Genomic DNA, 19226 nt, shown 5'->3' with positions numbered 1-19226 from the left:
TTTCAGAGCCAGGCAGAATTAAACCTATCTCGGGATGTGTTTAGACTTGGGGAGAAGCAAGGCTTTCCCGTGAGACTGGCAGAGCTATTGTGGAAATTAAAAAAAAAAAAAAAAAAAAGCAGAAATTCAAAAGCAGAGCCCGCAGCCCTCCCCACAGCCATGGAAGAGGGCAATGAACAAGATTTGCAGATTCACTGACCAAAGCACAATAATTAGGAGTATCTGTATCTATCCCGTGCACAGACCAGCTGTACAAATTTTCCCACAAAGGGAATCAGACCGTCGTTTCTGAGCATCCTAAAGACCCTCCCTTCATCTCAATGGCCAAGTGCTTGTTGCCATAGTGGCTGGAAAACCACATCTTGTTTCAAAGATTAACATCCTTGCATCTTTTTCTGTTCCGTCCAAGTCTACACTTGTTTTTAAGACTGCTGAGCAAGAGCTGCCAATCCCACCGTGCCCCTTAGTGCCCTTGGGCAGACCAGGGTCCTGCACAGACCAAGGAAAATGCGCCAGCTGCTTTCTCACCTGAACACCTCCAGAAAGAGCCTTATGGCTCCCAGGGCATGGAAAAACAGTCTGACTTGTTCCCTTCTCCCGATTTCCAGGTGATCCACTCAAAAAACCTCTTGCGCAGTGGGACGTTGGTAGGCTCCTTCAAGATGGACGTTGGAACTGTTTATACTCAGCCTGGTACGTCAACGCTGTTTGCAACCAGTCCTGTGTGCCTACTGGCACCACTGAACACATGTCATTGTCAGGTAGCCGGGCAGGTGCTAGCTTCCTTGGGTGGTGCTTGTCTAGTTTAATTTTAGTGTCCTAGGTATAACCAAGTCAGCCAGGCTCCTTCTGTGGTCAGGAAAGAGCACTCGGCACCTCCGGAGAAGGTTTTATATCCCATCTCGACATAAAGTGTTACAGCCAGGGGCTGAGATGCCCTCAGGGTGTGCTGGTCTCTCTCCATTGACCTGCTGAGGAAGGAAGCCCGATGCGACTTGCTTAGGCAAGATATCGACCTTCCACATAGCTGAAGGTCACGGGATGGATCTTGCCCTCTGTGGCTGGCTTTTCCTAGAACCACAGAGGGGTCTGGGTGGGAAGGGAGCGTTTAAGGCCCCCCAGCCCAACCCCCCTGCCAGGAGCAGGGACATCTCCAACCACATCAGGTTGCTCAGAGCCCCGGCCAACCTGGCCTGGAATGTTTCCAGGGATGGGGCATCCACCACCTCTCTGGGCAAAACCAAGAAAGGAGGATGCCTGGCGTGCAATGGAAAAGAGAGGCTGGTTAGAGCTGCTGTCATATTGCTCACTGATGATAAATGGAACAGCAATGCCCTTTTGCAGTCCCAGTGCTCACAGTGTGCCAGAGGTGACCACACAACACCCCTTCAGAAAAGATACCTCCAAAATCACTCTGCTTTTTTTGCCTTGCTCCTGTGTCTCGCCTGTTGCTGCACTCTGCCTCTATAAATAAGCCTGAGAGCTAAGATGTAAATGAAGCCTCCAAAGCCTGCGCTTCAGGGTTGCTCAGCACATGATGCTGGGGGAACCTTAAGGGAACATCTAGTCTGGTGCCCTGCTCCATGGTATTTCTAGCACCATCCAAAAGGCACCCAAGACCTTAAAGACTTAGAATCACAGAACCATTTAGGTTGGAAAAGTACCTTAAGGTCATCGAGTCCAACTGCTAACCTCACACTGCGAAGACCACCGCTAAACCATGGCCCTAAGCATCTACACATCTTTTAAACACCTCCAGGGATGGCAAATACCTCTAGAGGTGGTGACTTCCAGTGATGGAGACTCCACCTCCCTTCAGAGAGTTTATCCCATTGCTTCTTGGTTTTCAACATGAGGCACGTCTTCCTAATGAATTTTTCAAGGGTTTCTATCCGAATTCCTCACCCCTCAAGATGTCTCTTGCATTTCCAGTCCTCGCAGTAACTGCTGTGTCTCATTCTGATAAATGGCTGTCTTGTCCCTTGGCTTCCAGAGCACCAGTTCTACCACAAATGGGCCATCCTTTCCGACCCTGAGGATCTCACCGCCGGGCTGAAAGGTTACCTGAAGTGTGACATCGCCGTGGTAGGGAAAGGGGACAACATCAAAACGCCACATAAATCAAATGAGACAGACGAGGATGATATTGAAGGGTAAGGATCTGCCAAGCCAGCTTCACACAGACTTTCTTGGGAGCAGCTTTTCACGTCTCCCTACCTCGGACTGTACAATGAGGACAGCATCCCTACCAGACCAGGCTGAGAGCCCCTCTGCCCATAGCTACCTTGTGCAATGAAACCAGGGGGACAAATCAGTTGCTTTTCAGAGAGAGAACGCGTGGCAGATGACCGGTGCAAATCCAGGCCATATCAAGTACAAACCAATCATTTCTATGAGGTCAGACCATCTGCTGCTGTTGAGCTGTCTATGCCAACACCAGCCTGATGTCAACCAACCTGATGTCCCCCCCTTTTTTTACCTAATGCTCTTCTGTTGTGATGGGATGGGATGAGGTCTCATCACTCACTGCCAGGGCAGAGGAGGGAGGCTTGGATGAGGTTTCCCAAGCTGCGTGGGTGGGCAGGGCTCTGTGACTCCCCAGAGCATCTAAAAGGCCATAGAAAAAAAAAAATGAGGAGGGATTAAAACTTAGTTCCAGCCCCAAAAGATTTCAGGCTAATTAAATATTTCCAAGTGCCACCCCAGGCTTTCAAGTCTACCTTTCAGCCTCTCACCACATAGTCAGAATCCCAGACTAGTAGCATAATACCAGTGCAGCTTTCTTGACTTGCTGGGGACCAGTGGGCTCGAGGAACCACCTGAACTATTTTGGGTCAGTGTTCTAGGCTGTGATGGCGATGTTATCCCGCTTTTTCACTGACAACTCCAGCAATTCTTCTAGAAATGGTTTTGTTCACGACATCCCCCATGGCTCTCATTTGTTCCCCCAGAAGAAGAAAGCCAAATAAGCCAAGAAAACCAGTTTCGTGGAGCTCCCCTTGTACCCTGACAAAGAAAAAAGGCTCTTCTGACATCCTGTTCATCTGACCTCCTTTAGATGTCTAAATCAGGCTGGGTTTAATTGTTCCATAGACTCCACTGACAGCAATAACTATATCCCTTTGGTGTAATGCGCTTTGTCCCAGGGGCATCGCAAGGGGCTCCTCTAAGATTTCTCTTACGAAACCACCACTCCCCACCCCAAAACAGGAAGATGGCCAGAAACAGAACAGCAATAAAATGTATGGCTGCAGAAATGGTCGGTTTTTTGCCCTCCACAGAGCCTGTGCTCAGAAAGTGGGGCAGCTTCTCCCTCTTTGGTAAGCCTCTCCTGACAAACCTGCCAGCTCCAGCAGCTGTTTCCAACTCTACCTGTTGACGTTGCAGGAACCTCCTCCTCCCAGATGGGGTCCCTCCGGAGAGGCAGTGGGCTCGTTTCTACATCAAGATCTATCGAGCAGAAGGACTACCCCGTATGAACACGAGCATCATGGCCAACGTGAAGAAGGCTCTCATTGGGGAGAACAAGGACTTGGTAGACCCCTACGTGCAGGTGGTCTTTGCAGGGCAGAAGGTAAGCAAGCCGTGCACGGTACTGGGATGACCCTGGGTGGTCACAGGAGTGGGACCAGCCATTGTGCAGGTGGCCAGAGATGATCTCAGTTGTCCTGGCACGTAGATGCTGATGCATGGCCAAGCCACCTTGTTTACTAAGATGGGTTTGCAGCACTCTCCAGTTGAGGAAAGGAGCTTGTTACTTGGGACAGGAGAGTCACAAGACAGCGCGTGTTTCAGTGGTCATTAGCAAAGGAATAGTTCAGGTTGTGAGGGATGGCTTGGGATCTCAAACCCTTGTCAAACATCTATCTCCTCCCACCTGGCAGGGGAAGACTTCCATACAAAAAAGCAGCTATGAGCCTCTCTGGAACGAGCAAATAATCTTCACAGAAATGTTCCCCCCATTGTGCAAGCGGATAAAGATCCAGATCCGAGACTCGGATAAAGTGAATGACGTGGCCATCGGTACCCATTTCATTGATTTGCGGAAGATCTCTAACGAAGGAGACAAAGGTAAGGCTAAGGCGAGGGGCAGACTGAGCATATGGTGACACATCCGTTGGGCGGAGAGTTAGCAAAATAGCCTAGGCTCCTTCCCCACCCCTGGAGAGAGCTGCTTCTTGGCGCCCAGCTGGAGAGACTTTGATTCACTGCAGTGGTCTTCTGAGGTCACTTGATATGCACTCTTTGAAAATCAAGCCCCATCACAAGCCTCCAGGCTACCAGCTGAAAGCAAAGACACCCAAGATCAGGAAATTCATCGCCATGAATGGATGAATATCTGACAGGTTCCCCCCCCAACACGAACACACCAGCATACATAGGCAGGACCACTGTGGAACCAAAGATGGCTTTGGAAATGGGACTAATGAGGGGTTCTTTTTTCTTGACTCTCACACTGGGAGACTCACCCAGTGGGAGAGTCACCTCTGTCTTTGCGCTGGGGGACTGCACATCCCCATCACTGTCTTCACTGCGAAACTCTCTCTGTGTGTGGTTGCAAGCGTGTGTTTCCACGCACACACATGTGCGTATTCAAGCCTACGTCACCATACACAGGCCAGGAAAGTGATGCCAATCCATGAGTGAGTTTGCATCCTGAGGCGAAGATGTGCCCTCCTCCTTGCACATCCCCTTCCCTACATCCGTGTCCAATCTACTGCAGGCTTCCTGCCCACCTTCGGCCCCGCGTGGGTGAACATGTACGGCTCCACTCGGAACTACACCCTGATGGACGAGCACCAAGAGCTGAACGAGGGTCTGGGCGAAGGCGTTTCCTTCCGGGCCAGGCTTTTGATGAGTCTTGCTGTGGAGATCTTGGACACCAGCAATCCTGAGATCAACAGCTCCACTGAGGTGCAAGTTGAACAGGCCACGTCAATCGCTGACGTAAGTCACCCCTACCCCTGCAGCTGCCAGTGGTGAGTCTTGGGTCTCAGGTCTGTTGGTTGATTATCTTTGGCCTCACAAAGCAACAATTTCTTTGTCACCCTAAATATTCTGGATCCCCCAGCACAATGAAAGCAAATCTTGCAAGGATTTCACATTTTATGATCATTCCAATGCTCACCTCTCTTAGGAGTGCTGGGCAGAAGGAATATCTGAATGAAGGAGTGTCCTAAACTTTGTTATGTTTCTCCGGTTGGGAGTTAGATAAGGACAAAGAGAGCCATCTCCTAAGGCCAGCTGTCTCTCTCCTATCCTGAAGACGGGTTTAAAATGGAAGCCAAGGATCTAATCTATTTCCCAACAAATTGTGGCAGGGTGGAACTGGTCAAAGAAACTGAATGGCTGTTTCCTGACAAGAGAAGACCCATAGCTTTAGTCCTGATGTGTGGAGCCCATAAGGCATAAACAGACGCACCCAGGCTTGTCCTACCTGGGAACGCCTACGTGAGTAGGAATGGAGAAGTCTGATGGCAGTGCACCCTCCATGTGAAACCTCTCCTTCAGAAGTGGCCTTAATTCACCTCCAGGGGAAATGAAGCCACCTGGAAATAAAGCCATTCCAGCTCTGAAGAGCATCCAGGCAGATGGTTCGGTGTGGTTTGATTAATTTGGTTTGTGGATGAACTCAGGCTCGTGTTCCTGAGTGTTCCTTAGACAGTCCCTCACGTGCAAGGGAGGACTGACCTCAACACATTTAAAAGTTAGGCTAAAATCTTCAATTAAGCTCCCTGCAGTGAGCCTAGAGAGGCTCAGGGGGAGAAAAATCTCATGGTCCCCTTGAAGGCCCTCGCCTTGGCAGAGCCCTTGCGTGTGCTCAGAGGTCCCGGGTGACGTACCCCTCTGCCCAAGGGGACCTGCCCTCCTAGGTGTTGCTCCGGCTGACCTCAACCCTGATCCCCTGGGATTTCTCCTGCAGAACTCCACTGGGAAGATGGAAGAGTTCTTTCTCTTTGGAGCCTTCCTGGAAGCTACCATGATCGACAGGAAGATTGGTGACAAACCCATCAACTTCGAGGTCACAATAGGTTGGCTGGCTTTTGGGGAGGGTGGTTTTGAAGCATGCCTGGTGGAGAATGCAGGATCCAAGGCTGAGAGGGGGGTTTATTCCCTGTTTTCCATGCTAACACATGCTGGAGCGTGCAGGGCTCTCAGTTTAGGGAGAAGGTGATGGCTACTCTACTGGCACAAGCCATGCGGGGCCCCAGATCATCCGTTGTGCACGTGCTGTGCTGTGGCCAGCGGAGCCGTTCCCTCTCTCACCCCGGCTTTGTGCCCCCTGAGCCTGACCACCAAAGGGAGGGTGTGAATTCGTACCAGCTCCAGAGGGGACCTGAGCAGGGGACAGACACCCATCACTAATTTACGGTTCCTAGGCACGGTTTCAGAGAGTTTAACTCACTGTCCGTCGTGGTTCTGGCAGAGAGAACTTCTGCATGGCCCGAATTAAAACCAAGAGGTTGAGCCCGATGGGAGTTACAAACCTGCGACTCTATTTCACACTTCTTTTCTTGAGGTAACTATGGGAACCAGATCGATGGCATGAGCAAACCCATCCTGCGGAGGAAGAAAGAGGGAGGGAACGGGGACGAGGAGGAGTCCGAGCTGCTCCAGAACTCAAGTGAGGATGAAGGCGATGAAGATGGAGAGCTGGTCTCCGTTTCCTCATCTCAGCCCGTGAAGCCCCTGGTCACAGACAGGTAAGCATGCCTGCCTGGCGACTGAAGAGCCACCGGGCAGAGACGTGGCCCTCGATTCAGACGTGGTCTGCAGGTGTTCCCACATGTGCTGGGTGTGCGAGCTCCCACTGCTGTCTGCGGAGATGGAGCCAGAGGTGAAGTCAGTGCTGTCATGGGGCCTGGAGTCATTTGGCCAAACAGACCTGGGAGCAGTGGGGACCAGATCTCCATGCCCTGCGAAGGGAGATCAGATACCACGTGAGATACCTCACCTTGGATACCGCACAACCCCCACCACATTCCCTACAGTCCTGAGCATTCCTGTGGATTCTCTGAGGCTGAATTCACCTCACTGGCTACCCTGCAAAGGACATCCTTCATCCACCTAGCCAGGTGTGCACCCAAAACTCAAGCGCATCTGACACCTTTAGTGCACTTGGCAAACAGGGATGAAGTTAACCAGTGGATTAAAAAAAAAATTGTAGATGCTACTGAAAAAACGCATTCACTCCTGTACATTTAGGAAACCAGTCTAAAAACGGATCCTTCCCTAGGATTGTTGTCACCCTTGCTGGCACAACCCAACCCAGTACTGCCCATCAGGGAGGAGAGGTCTGGGCTTTGCGTGCAAGCTCTCTCTAGCTGCCTGACATATTAAAATATCACGGGCACCACGTGGAGAAAAGAAGAGGTCCACCTAGAGATAACTGTCGTAGTTCAGCCCTGATTGGGACCAGACTACGCAGTCTCTCTCTTGCTCCCCCCACCCTCCGAGAGAATAGGGGGAGATGATACATGGAAAAACGACTCGAGGTTTGAGATAAGGACGGGGAGAAATCTTTAAAGTTACCATCACGAGCAAAACAGACTCAACTTGGGGAAAAATTATTCATTTATTTCTAAAACTAGCAGAAGAATGAGACAGGGAACAAGATAACCTCCCCCCAGCCCTCCTTCTTCCCGGGCTTAACATTATCTCTACTACCTTCCCTCCCGAGCGGCACAGGGGGGAGAGGGAATGGGGGTCGCGGTCAGTTCATCACACGTTGTTTTACGCTGCGGTGTTATCGTAAAACACATGGGGAAGAACTCCTCACATTCCTCCCCTGCTCCGTTGTGGGGTCCCTCCCACGGGCCACAGTCCTTCGTGGAACTGCTCCGGCGTGGGTCATCTCTTCCACGGGGTGCAGTCCCTCCAGAACGGCTGCCCCAGCGGGGCCTCCATGGGCCACAGCCGCCTTCAGGCACCCGCCTGCCCCGGTGTGGGGTCCTCCACGGGCTGCAGGGGGATCTCTGCTCCTCCGTGGGCCTCCATGGTCTGCAGGGGGACAACCTGCTCCACCATGGTCATCACCACAGGCTGCAGGGGAATTCTGGCCAGGAGCCGCGTTACTCCTCCCCCTCCTTCTTCACTGACCTTGGCGTCTGCAGCTTACAACAGGCTGGCAGACACCTCTCAGGATCCTTTTACATCTTGTTCACTTCTCAACTCCTCTCCACTTCTTGCAGCCGGGCCGGGCCAAGTTGGGCCCAGTCGGCTGCCCGGCGGGAGGCCAGAGGGTGAGGCCTGCAAGGCCCACAAGGCTCGTGCCTCCCCCTTCTGCCCCTGCTCAGCTGCTTCACTTCTTCTTTCCTTCTCCTTTTTTTTTTTCTGTTTCCCCTTCTTAAATACGTTATCGCAGAGGCGTTATCACAGAACATTGTGCTACCAATCGGCTCAGCCTTGGCCAGCAGCGGGTCCGCCCTAGGCCCGGCTGAGTCCACTGAACAAAGGGAAGCGACTTCTAGCAGTTTCCTACAGAAGCTACCACCTTAGTCCCCCCTCACCCAACAAAACCAGAACAATAAGACATCAATTTCAGAAGTGAGGGTGATCTGTGCTGAGACCAGGTGAATTTCTTCATCACTTGGAATCTTAAAAGCTAGACCAGGTCATAGACACACAGAGGGGAGAGGATGCAAAAAGCTGCTGGAAAAAACATTCTTGAGAAAGTGTCGGGCAGGAGGTTGGGGTAATAGACTTAAAATCCTCTCCCTCGTTTGCAGCATCTCTCCTTGGGTCAGCCTGTCTGTCCCCGTGGTGTACAGCCATCGGCAGCCACGCTCTGGCGTTTAACTGAACAGCCTGGATTTGAATACAAAGGGCTGCTGCTAAGGAGAGCTAATTGGATTTAACCTGAGGAGATGTGCTTGAAGTGGATTTTAACCGTGTTATACCAGTATTCAAACATTAATAGAATTAACTGACTGGCTTAATTGAATCGGGAAATGAAACAAAGTCACAGAACTGATGGTATTTGCACTCCAAATAAAAGTTCCTACCTGGGGTTTCCTCGCTCGTTTACCAGCCCATGGGGGTCTGCTGACCTCTCCTGGCTGGAAAACACTGGTGGCTTCGGAGGGATGAGCTGGGGCTGGTTTTTAACTAAGGGTGACCCCAGGTGCAGCAGGATCTGCAGTGGCTTTGGACTGGGTGGATCCCAGCTCATGGGAGATGCTCACCAGCATTCAGAAAAGGTTGTCAAGGCTTCTGGTCCCCTGCCACGCTGAAGATGTTTGCTGTCTGTTGGGCTCTACCTCCCCTATAGCCCCCTCCCCGCCACAGCGTGGCGGGGAGAGGTGTGGGACAGGGGCTGTTCATGGCTGGGAGCGTTACCACCACGGAGCGTCTCTTCCGTTTCCTCTTGCAGGAACTACTTCCACCTGCCGTACTTCGAGAAGAAGCCCTGTATCTACATCAAGAACTGGTGGCAGGACCAGCGCCGCAGGTTGTACAACGCCAACATCATGGACAAAATTGCGGACAAGCTGGTCAGTGGGTGCTGGGGAGGGAGGGAGATAGCGTGGGGCATGGGGTTGGAGTGAGGGACGTCCAGGCTCCCTGCGCATCTCTGCAGCTTGTCACCAAGCAAGGACAAACAGTGCAAGGACCCACCGGCAACCTCGCTGAACTCTCCACAGTTTGAATGTCCGAATCCTAAGAGCTCATGGAATTTTTTGTGGGTCAGACCCAGGTGCCCCCATCAAACGGGGCAGGAGGAGGGAGGCTTTGTCCCCCCGAACTGCAGGGGTGAACCACTTGTGTGGCAGAGCCTCCTGGATAGTCCCAGCTAATTCCCAAGAAGCCTTTGTGACTTTGTTCCATGTTGGCGGGGTCACGAGGGAGACTCTGGCAGGTCCAGCCAAGATGGTAGAGCCATAGAATGGTTTGGGTGGGAAGGGGCCTCTAAAGGCCACCTCTGCCCCACCGCCCCCTCACTGCTTCCCCCATTGGTGCTGCAGGAGGAAGGGCTCAACGACGTGCAGGAAATGATCAAGACAGAGAAACCGCACCCGGAGCGCCGGCTCCGAGGGGTCCTGGAGGAGCTGAGCAGTGGGTGCTTGTGAGTAAAAGATGGGCAAAGGTGGCACATTGCAGACCCAACCCCTCTCTGTGGGGCTACGGGCAAGGCTGTGAGCGTAAGCCCTCCTTGCCTTATCTTCTGGATGATGGGCAAGCGTTGACACAACACAATATCAGCTGCCTTCTGGCATGGAGCATGGGTGAGGTCATGCTTACATCTGCATCCAGACCCCAAACCAATGGTTGGCAACCTCAGTCTTGTGGCTGATACCTGATTGGCACCTGCTCCCCGTGCATGACACTCAGCTTTGGGTGCAAACACGCCACTTCCCACGATTGTGTGGCAACCTGAGGGGAACGAGGGCATTTCCCTCGGGCGATGTGCCCTGCTGCTGGCAGAGATCCAGAGAGCTGCGGGCTCCCACGGGACTCACACTGCCGACCTTTTCCACCAGGCGCTTCGTGACATTGGCTGACAAGGACCAGCACCACTCTTCCCGCACAAGGCTGGACAGGGAGAGACTCAAGTCCTGCATGCGGGAGCTGGTAAGTGGGATACAGGTGCGCTGATTTCCAGTCTCTGTGGATGGAGGGTTTGGGGTTTATTTCCTACTAGACGAGCCCAAGAGCACTTGGGTCTTGCGCAGGTTCCAGGTGGCACCTGGGTCCACACCACTCCACCACGCAGAATCACAGAATCTTAAGGTTGGAAGAGACCTCCAAGATCATCAACTCTAACCATCAACTCCAACCATGCCCACTAAACCATGTCCTGAAGCGCCATGTCTACCCGTTCTTTGGACGCCTCCAGGGATGGGGACTCCACCACCTCCCTGGGCAGCCTGTTCCAGTGCCTGACCACTCTTTCAGTAAAGAAATTTTTCCTAATATCCAATCTAAACCTCCCCTGGCACAACTTGAGGCCACACTCTGCTTTGCCTTGGGAAGAAATCTGGGAGTAGAGAGGAGGAGCTGCATTGCTGTCAAACAGCTGAGGAAGCTAGGCAGGAGTCTTTTAGGGGAACCCTGCAGAGCACACTGGCTCCAGGGCTAGATATGGCCTCGATGTTTGGGGCTGGTAGCCCAGCTCCTTGCAAAGCAGTTAGATGTGCAAAAGAGCTGCACAAAGAGCAGGTGGCTCAGCTGGCACAGCCAAGGACACCAGCTTCAGTAGCCAGCTCCATCCTACAGAGCAATGAATTTAACATTCTGAGCAACCTGATCCGGTTGGAGATGTCCCTGCTGCTGGCAGGGGGGTTGGACTGGGTGGGCTTGAACAGGCTTTTCCCTCCCAAACCCTTCTGTGATTCTAAGATGTCCTGGGTTCCCCTTTAACCACAGGAGAACATGGGGCAGCAAGCCACGACTCTGCGGTCACAAGTGAAGAAGAACACCGTGAAAGACAAGCTGAAGCTGGTGCAAAACTTCCTGCAGAAGCTCCGGTTCTTGGCGGACGAGGTGAGTCCCTCCACATGTAGGTGTTAGCTGGGTCGGTGCACGGCGACAGCAGCCAGGGATGGATGGAGACCTCTCTGCAAACCCTGTGTACGGGAGAGGTCTCCAGTGGCGTGAGTCTTGTGTAAGGAGCTGTTCAAAGTCTACGCCCTGCCCCATGCCTCCCAGGCTTGCCCGCGCACTGCTGGGTTGGAACGAGTCAGCGTGAAAACAAATTTAAGAGCCTTTCCCAGCCAGTGACAGAGCTGGGTCCTCTTGCAGCTGGACTGACGGCAGTTTTGCCAGGCGAGGCCATGGCAAGGCCATGCAATTCCCCAGGGATCAGTCATCGGAAGGTGGCACAAGTCCACGCAGCGTTAAAGTCAGCGGCAGGGAACTGTTTCTGATCCTGGCTGGGCAAAGAGGCGTTAAAATAAGTGGCTCTACAGAGTGCTGCAGGATAAAGCCCCGTCCTCTCACAGAGCTCAAACTGTCTGATTTTTGTCAATGCACCGTATTCTTGCTTCGCCCCAGCTCACCGGTAAGAGACAATCGTCCAGTATATTAGAGTTGCTCACAGCATTTCCAAAGGGATGCTGTATCTGCAATTTTTTTTTTCCTTCCTTCATAAAATTGCACTGTTCCTCTGATATTTTTATGATTTATGGCTGGGTCAGGCACCGGCGGTTATTGACCCGCATGGGAGTGGCCGTTGTCACACCTCCTGTTCCTGGGAAAGGTCCCATGGCAGGCTCCCAGCCTCGGCTACGCATCCTTTGTTACAGCAAGGCCTTCCATGGCTTTGATTGACCACAGCAGAACGTAAACCAGACTATAAGGTGTGCTGGAACCTGTCCAGACAGGAAAACTCTTCCATAGTAAGGAATGAAGTATGGCCTCTGCCCTACAGTCCCCATGGCCACTGAATGAAGAGGGAAGGAAAACCTTTCGTCTTCTAACCCAAAATTATTATTATTTTTTTAAACTAGAACAAATGTGAATCCCAGTTTCTTCCCTGCTAGGCTTCACCTTGCTAAACTTAGCTCTAAGCGGCTTTTCTTGAGCAGATAAGCTTCTGCAGTGGGAGGCTCAAAACCATTTCAATGGCCCTAACGTGGGAATAGGCGCATCCATCTCCTGTGGCATCTGTTGAATTTGCCTTCAGGAGTTCTCCAGCCCTGCTAGTGCCTCAGTGGTCAAAAAGAGCTGAGGCACTGACAGGGCTCTTTGCTGGTGTCCGCAGCCTCAGCACACTATTCCCGACATCTTCATCTGGATGATGAGCAACAACAAGCGCATTGCCTATGCCCGCATCCCTTCCAAGGATATCCTCTACTCCATCGTGGATGAGGAGATGGGCAAGGACTGCGCCAAAGTGAAGACCGTCTTCCTCAAGGTGCCCGTCTGTCTTCCCTGGGGGAACGGCAGCCAAGAGAAGGGAGATGGAGGAAGGACATACTGGGAGGATGGGAGGTGGAGATGAGAGAGCTGAGTGTCCAGTGCTGCTGGGGCTTGAATACTAGGCAAAACAAGACCCAAACTCTACTGGTAGGGGTGGAAGTTCGCTGTTAGGAAGTGCGAACCACTAATCTTACCCAGTCCAGTAAGTGAGGAGTGTCTGGAAGGAGAGAGATGTTTGATCCAGCTGGCCACAAAAGAGGGTGCTGGCTTATAAAGAGGAAGCCGACATGGTGGGAAGAAGATAATGCATGAACCAGAGTGGTGTCAGGATCCAAAATGATGAGGGCTGGGTCCCTGGTTTCCAGGGGCAGCGGTACAAGCGATGCACCAGAAGGAGTTGAGTGCTGCAAGAGGTGGTCTGTCTGTCCCCAAGACCTTCTCTATATCCGTGTAAACTCTTCTGTCCTTTGTGCCCAGCTGCCTGGGAAGAGGGGCTTTGGACCTGCTGGCTGGACAGTTCAGGCCAAGATGGAGATGTACTTGTGGCTGGGCCTCAACAAACAGCGCAGAGATTTCTTGAGTGGCCTGCCCTGTGGCTTTGAGGAGAAGAAGACTGCCAGAGGCCAAAACCTGCCATCCTTCCCACCCATCAGCCTCCTTTACACCAGTAAGAACTTCCTCCCTGTCTGGGGACAGGACATGGAGAGGGCAGGGGGGAGCCTGGCTGGATGTCACTTGGACCAAGGGCTTCTGGGAGCCGAGGGGGAAATAATTCCAGTTGTCCCAGTCTGAGGTCCCCCACTGCTCCCAAGGGGAGCTGGGGTGCGGGAACTGTGCGTCCTCTTCCCTATCCCGTTTACAGCTGTCATTCTGCATGTGGCAAGCAGGATGCCGAGGAAGTCCGTATCCATTTGGGACTCATGCTTTGAGCCTATATCCTTCACCAGTGCCGGCCCGGAGCAGAAGCGTGTCCCTGAGACCTCGCTCTGCCGGCTGAGCCCCACGGCTGGGCTCCAGGGTTGCCTATCAAGCTGTCTCACTTCTCTTGCAGAGAAGCAGGTTTTCCAGCTGCGAGCCCACATGTACCAAGCCAGGAGTTTGTTTGCAGCCGACAGCAGTGGCCTTTCGGACCCCTTCGCACGAGTCTTCTTCATCTCCCAGAGCCAATGCACTGAGGTAAAGACCATCTCCTGACCTGGAGGGCTGGGCTCTGGTGTTGCATGTCCCATCAACTCTCCATCCTGCTTCTCTGCCACAGGTCTCATAACTGCTAGTGAATCATGGATTTAGGGGGATCATAGGGTCCTGGGGTGGGAAAACAGTCGTGGCACTGGGGCTTGACTGTCTCCAGGAGATCCTTCCCCACGAAGATCTTCACTACATGTCCCCCTGTGCCAGCACACAGCTATCCCACGTCCCTGTGTCCATGGTGCACCTGCCTGGTTAGGAGAAACCAGAGCATGTGGAAGTGGTTTTTGTGTCTTCCCTTTTCAGGTTGAGGGTTGCCAAGCTTTAGCAAGCCTGGGGGACACTGGAATAATTTCACAGAATCACAGAGGGGTTTGGGTGGGAAGGGAGCGTTGAAGGCCACCCAGCCCAACCCCCCTGCCAGGAGCAGGGACATCTCCAACCAGATCAGGTTGCTCAGAGCCCCGGCCAACCTGGCCTGGAATGCTTCCAAGGATGTGTCTGCTTGTTTGCTGTTGGGTTTTTTTTCTCAGAAGAGTCCTTGGGAGATACCCCTTGCCTCACTGGTCAAAAAAAAAATGTGCAGTAGCCCACTAGTCCTGCCAGGCAACTGAGACCAGCACCCGATCTACTGCGCTTGTGCAGGACCTTAGCCCCAATCCGGAGCAGTAAGTCTCCCTCCTGTTCTTCCAGGTCCTCAATGAGACCCTTTGCCCGACTTGGGACCAGTTGCTGGTCTTTGACAATGTAGAGCTGTATGGAGAAGCCCATGAGATGCGGGATGACCCTCCCATAATTGTCATTGAGATCTATGACCAGGACACAGTGGTAAGATGAATCCCAGCAAAGGAAAATGTTTATTATTTAGATGCTGCGGTCACTCCTGAGTTGAGAGCCAGGCAGGTGGTGCAAAGGATGTGAGAAGCAGCTTTTCTCCTGACCCTTGGAAGATGGTCCCCCACACATCTGCCATGCCACGAGCAGCCTCTGCTGCTCGTTAGACCTCAAACTCAACTTAATGATATCTTGGTTTTGGAGAGTGAAGCAAGAGCTTTTGTGAGGCTGAAGGAGAAGAGAGATTATATCAGTCTTTTCCTTTAGAAAACCTGCTCAGCCCTGGCCTCCTTGCTGTCCCAGCCCTCGGCCACCTCCTTCACCTTATTTGAAGAAGCTGGGAGTGAAAGCTGGTACTGAGCTTTGGCATCCCAGACCCACTGGGCTGGTCCTGTTCTGACCACAATGGGGAGAGCTGTGGGGCTAACATGGGAGATCTTATGTTGCGTCAGCAAACCCAAGGGCTCTTTTCACCTCTCCAGGGCAAAGCCGACTTCATGGGCCGCACCTTTGCCAAACCGGTGGTGAAGATGTCGGATGAGCAGTACTGTCCCCCGCGCTTCCCTCCGCAGCTGGAGTACTACCAGATCTACCGGGGCAACTCCACAGCAGGAGACCTGCTGGCTGCCTTTGAGCTGCTCCAGGTACCAGCTGGCCAAAGCCACCCCAGACTGAGGGAGGGAAAGGATGGAATGGAGGGTTGCAAGGGAGTGAGGCTTAACCCATGCTTATGTATCTTAGGTGCTGCAAAGAGCAGGTAGTTCATACCTCCTAGAAAACCTAGAAGGGTTCAGCACAGCTCCTAACCCAGTGAGAGGGCAGCTCCTGCCCAGTTATGCTGGTCAAGAGGGTGTGCAATGAGTCCCAGGTATCCTGCTGGACAGGACACCCCTCTAAAAGTGTTGTGTTAGCCCAAACGCTCTACAACATCAGTAGGATAGAGGAGGTGCCAATGGGAGTCTTGGTGCTCTCAGAGATGCTAGTTTGAAGGTTTCAGGGGAAAAGGGTGTGAATTTGTAGCAGCATCCCAAGAATCACGGAGGGGTTTGGGTGGGAAGGGAGCATTCAAGCCCACCCAGCCCAACCCCCCTGCCAGGAGCAGGGACATCTCCAACCACATCAGGTTGCTCAGAGCCCCGGCCAACCTGGCCTGGAATGTTTCCAGGGATGGGGCATCCACCGCCTCTCTGGGCAACCTCTGCCAGGGCCTCATCACCCTCAGCGTGAAAAAAAACCCAACCCTGCTTCCAAGCAGCTGAGCACCAGCTCAAGGGAAGCCATCCTAACCCACCCTGCATCTCTTTCAGATTGGCCCTGGGGGCAAGTCAGACCTGCCCCCCATCGATGGCCCCACAGACATGGACCAGGGCCCCATCCTGCCGGTGCCGCTGGGGATTCGGCCAGTGCTGAGTAAATACAGAGTGGAGGTAATTGCCTTGGAGCACCAAATTTTAGCGTTCAGCAGTGTGGGGCTGGAGAGCCTGTCCACTGGTGTTTGATGGCCAGGAGGGATCTCTGAGGTTCTGGTGAGAAGCTGGGCACTAAGACCAGGTATCTGCAGCAGCCCTAAAGGAACAGGGAACTAAATCACTCCTTGCTGTCCTAAATGTGGGCACCGTAGTGAGTAGGTGGCCCTTGGGCTGAGACGCAACGCACGTTACAGACACACGTGTAGTACACCTCCATCCAAAGCAGCTGCATAGGTCGGGTGAGCTGCACCCCACCAATCTCGGGCACCAAGGTCAGAATGCCCCTCATGTATCCATAGATATCTAAAGGGTGATGCGTCCAACCAGGGTCCCTCTCCCTTGGTTGTCTCGGCGGTAACCCAGGCAATACAGCCAGTGATGTTCATTGCACAATTCGCCGTTGTCGGTATCAGCATCTTGGGGGTGCGATGCTGCTGACCAGATCTCCAGGTCACTAAAAGGATCTTAGCTCCTCGTCTTCCACATGTTTGCAGCTGGTTAAATAAGTCGTATTCCTCTGGTGCGCAAGGTTTGCTCTAACTTTGCACCTACCGCTAACAAGGTTTCCCCACTGCCTTGGGGAACCAGGAGGTGGAAAAAATCTCCGTTTAGGGGAACTTTTGGTCATGATGGCAGTCTGTTATCCTCAGAAGGGAGAGGCAAGTTTCCCCAGCAATACCGATATCATTTTGACAAAATTATGCCGGCGCTGAATCAAGAGCCATGATGGGTGGACAAAGCTGGTCTGGTACTGCTCTCCGGAGACCCATGGCAGAAAAGGCTACAACGGGGGAAAGATGGAAAAATGAGTGCTGAGGGCAGCAGATTGGAGATCTTAGGCTGCTGCATGTGTGGGGTGGATTAGGTGGGGTGTCTGCGAGAGACAGTGCTGCAGCCCTGAGCTACGTGGAAGAGGACAAGTTACCTCAGGGATCCACCACTGCCCCAGCAATGACATTTGTAGTGGATCCCTTTTCCTCGGGCGTGTGGAGAACCAACTTCTTTGACTCCAGCCTGTCTCCAACCAGGGACAGTCCCTCTCATATTCATGTTCTTCCTTCTCCTTCTCCTGCCGTAGATCTTGTTTTGGGGGCTGAGGGATCTGAAGAGAGTGAACCTGGCCCAGGTGGACCGGCCCCGGGTGGACATTGAGTGTGCTGGGAAGGGGGTCCAGTCAGCCCTCATCCAAAACTACAAGAAGAACCCCAACTTCAGCACTTTGGTCAAGTGGTTCGAAGTGGTGAGTGTTGCCTCTTCCCCAGGTTTTCTGGAACCCAAACCACGTCTCCTAGCCTCCTGGCTTCAGTTTCCCCACAGCAATGAAGGGCATGAGCTCCATTCCAGTTGGTGACAGCCTTTCTCTGAGAGCTCCCAAGCCATGCTAGAGCTGCTCCAGGCCCCTTCCTCTAACGTGATCCCTGTTTTAGTCCCTATTGGCCTTTCCAACCAGCAAAGTAGACATCCCACAGCCCACACTCAACTCTTGATAACCAGCACACCTTTGCTTCCCAGGACCTGCCAGAGAATGAGCTGCTCCATCCACCCCTCAACATCCGGGTGGTGGACTGCCGGGCTTTCGGGCGTTACACCCTGGTGGGGTCCCATGCCGTCAGCTCCCTCCGAAAGTTCATCTACCGCCCACCAGATAAGAAAGCCCAGCACTGGAATATGACAGGTACCAGGCTTGGGCCATGGGGACCTGGCTGGTATGGGTCATCGGTGGGGTATTGTGTGCAACTGAGGGGCACGGGAAAGAGGGAGATGGGTTGTAAGGACTATGGGACATTGTCTGCTTGTTGGTTAAGCAAGCAGTGCTTCAGGGTTTGGGTCAAGAGGGTGAGAAAGCGGAAGGTGTGAGGCCATGACTCCCCTTTTGATCTTTTTGATCTGTGGGTCTTGCTGCGATAGCTGCTTACTCCTCCAATACCTGTAAAACAAGAACGGCTGGTTCACCTCTAACGTCTCTGTAACTTCTTGACTTTACACTCCCCAAACATTCCTCAAGACTGGGAGGTGGATTTGCCACGCTCCACACCTGCTGCTGCTACTGTTTGAGTAAAGACTAGAAAGGTACAGATTGAGGCCACCCTCTCAATCCCAACCACCACCCCGTCTATCAGCATCCACGGCAAAAACCATCACAAACCCACTTTCCCTGTATCCCGCACAGCAGCCAAGAGCTTGATGAGCCACAGGAATTGCTCATCTCCTCCCAGTCCATGGTGGAAGTGGAGGCACTCTTGGCTGGGAAGAGACAGGAGGTCACCAATAGCCATCTCTGGTCCCAGCCAAAGGTCTGGACCATGGTTGTCTCCATGCTAGCAGATACTTTCAGGGCAATCATCTTCTCTGCTGCTTCTCCTCTGGAGGCTGGTGCAGGTGGAAAAGAACCCAACCCTTTCTCATCATCTGCTTTCCTTTGCTATGGAAGGGGTTTTAAATCATGCTGTAAGGGCCTGTGCCCATTCCCACCTCTTTTTCTCTGACCAAAGCCATCACACATCACTCCTGCATGAATCCTGTAGGATCTCACCTGAGCTCTCAGTTTCTCCTCTACACTATCCTCCTCTCCTGTTCTTTCTCTTTCTCTCTCCTCTGTCCAGCTAAACACCTCAATGGCTATCTGGCAATGACCAAGAGGTCCCATCGCTCTTGCCCCACAGGGGAGATTGTTGTCAATATGGAACCTGAGGTTCCCATCAAGAAGATGGACACAATGGTGAAGCTGGAAGCTGTGAGTATCTGCATGTCCACACCACTTTGGCATCTCTTTCCTCACTGAACTGCCTGTCTCTGAGGGATTCCACCCAAGCAGAGACCACCTTGTCCTGCTGAACGCGGGGTTGGGCTGATGCCTGGAATGAAGGGCCTTGG

At 52.8% G+C, this 19226-nt stretch overlaps 1 protein-coding gene across 1 annotated transcript in view; it reads left to right on the top strand.

Moving 5' to 3' along the window:
• OTOF (otoferlin) overlaps positions 1–19226 on the top strand; it is a 92677-nt gene that overhangs the window by 57267 nt on the left and 16184 nt on the right. The window contains exons 11-30 of the mRNA XM_086743325.1: positions 609–693; positions 1994–2153; positions 3388–3574; positions 3885–4071; positions 4724–4947; positions 5924–6032; positions 6521–6704; positions 9374–9494; positions 9966–10066; positions 10482–10572; positions 11368–11484; positions 12704–12856; positions 13339–13528; positions 13913–14037; positions 14743–14877; positions 15366–15527; positions 16191–16310; positions 17431–17592; positions 17865–18027; positions 18956–19086. Of these exons, the coding sequence (XP_086599451.1) occupies positions 609–693; positions 1994–2153; positions 3388–3574; positions 3885–4071; positions 4724–4947; positions 5924–6032; positions 6521–6704; positions 9374–9494; positions 9966–10066; positions 10482–10572; positions 11368–11484; positions 12704–12856; positions 13339–13528; positions 13913–14037; positions 14743–14877; positions 15366–15527; positions 16191–16310; positions 17431–17592; positions 17865–18027; positions 18956–19086 (2907 nt within the window). The remainder of the gene's footprint in view (positions 1–608; positions 694–1993; positions 2154–3387; positions 3575–3884; positions 4072–4723; positions 4948–5923; positions 6033–6520; positions 6705–9373; positions 9495–9965; positions 10067–10481; positions 10573–11367; positions 11485–12703; positions 12857–13338; positions 13529–13912; positions 14038–14742; positions 14878–15365; positions 15528–16190; positions 16311–17430; positions 17593–17864; positions 18028–18955; positions 19087–19226) is intronic.

This window comes from Chlamydotis macqueenii, chromosome 3 (assembly GCF_036417535.1).
Source record: "Chlamydotis macqueenii isolate bChlMac1 chromosome 3, bChlMac1.mat, whole genome shotgun sequence".
Lineage (NCBI taxonomy): Eukaryota > Metazoa > Chordata > Aves > Otidiformes > Otididae > Chlamydotis > Chlamydotis macqueenii.
This window is presented reverse-complemented; position numbering and strand designations above follow the sequence as displayed.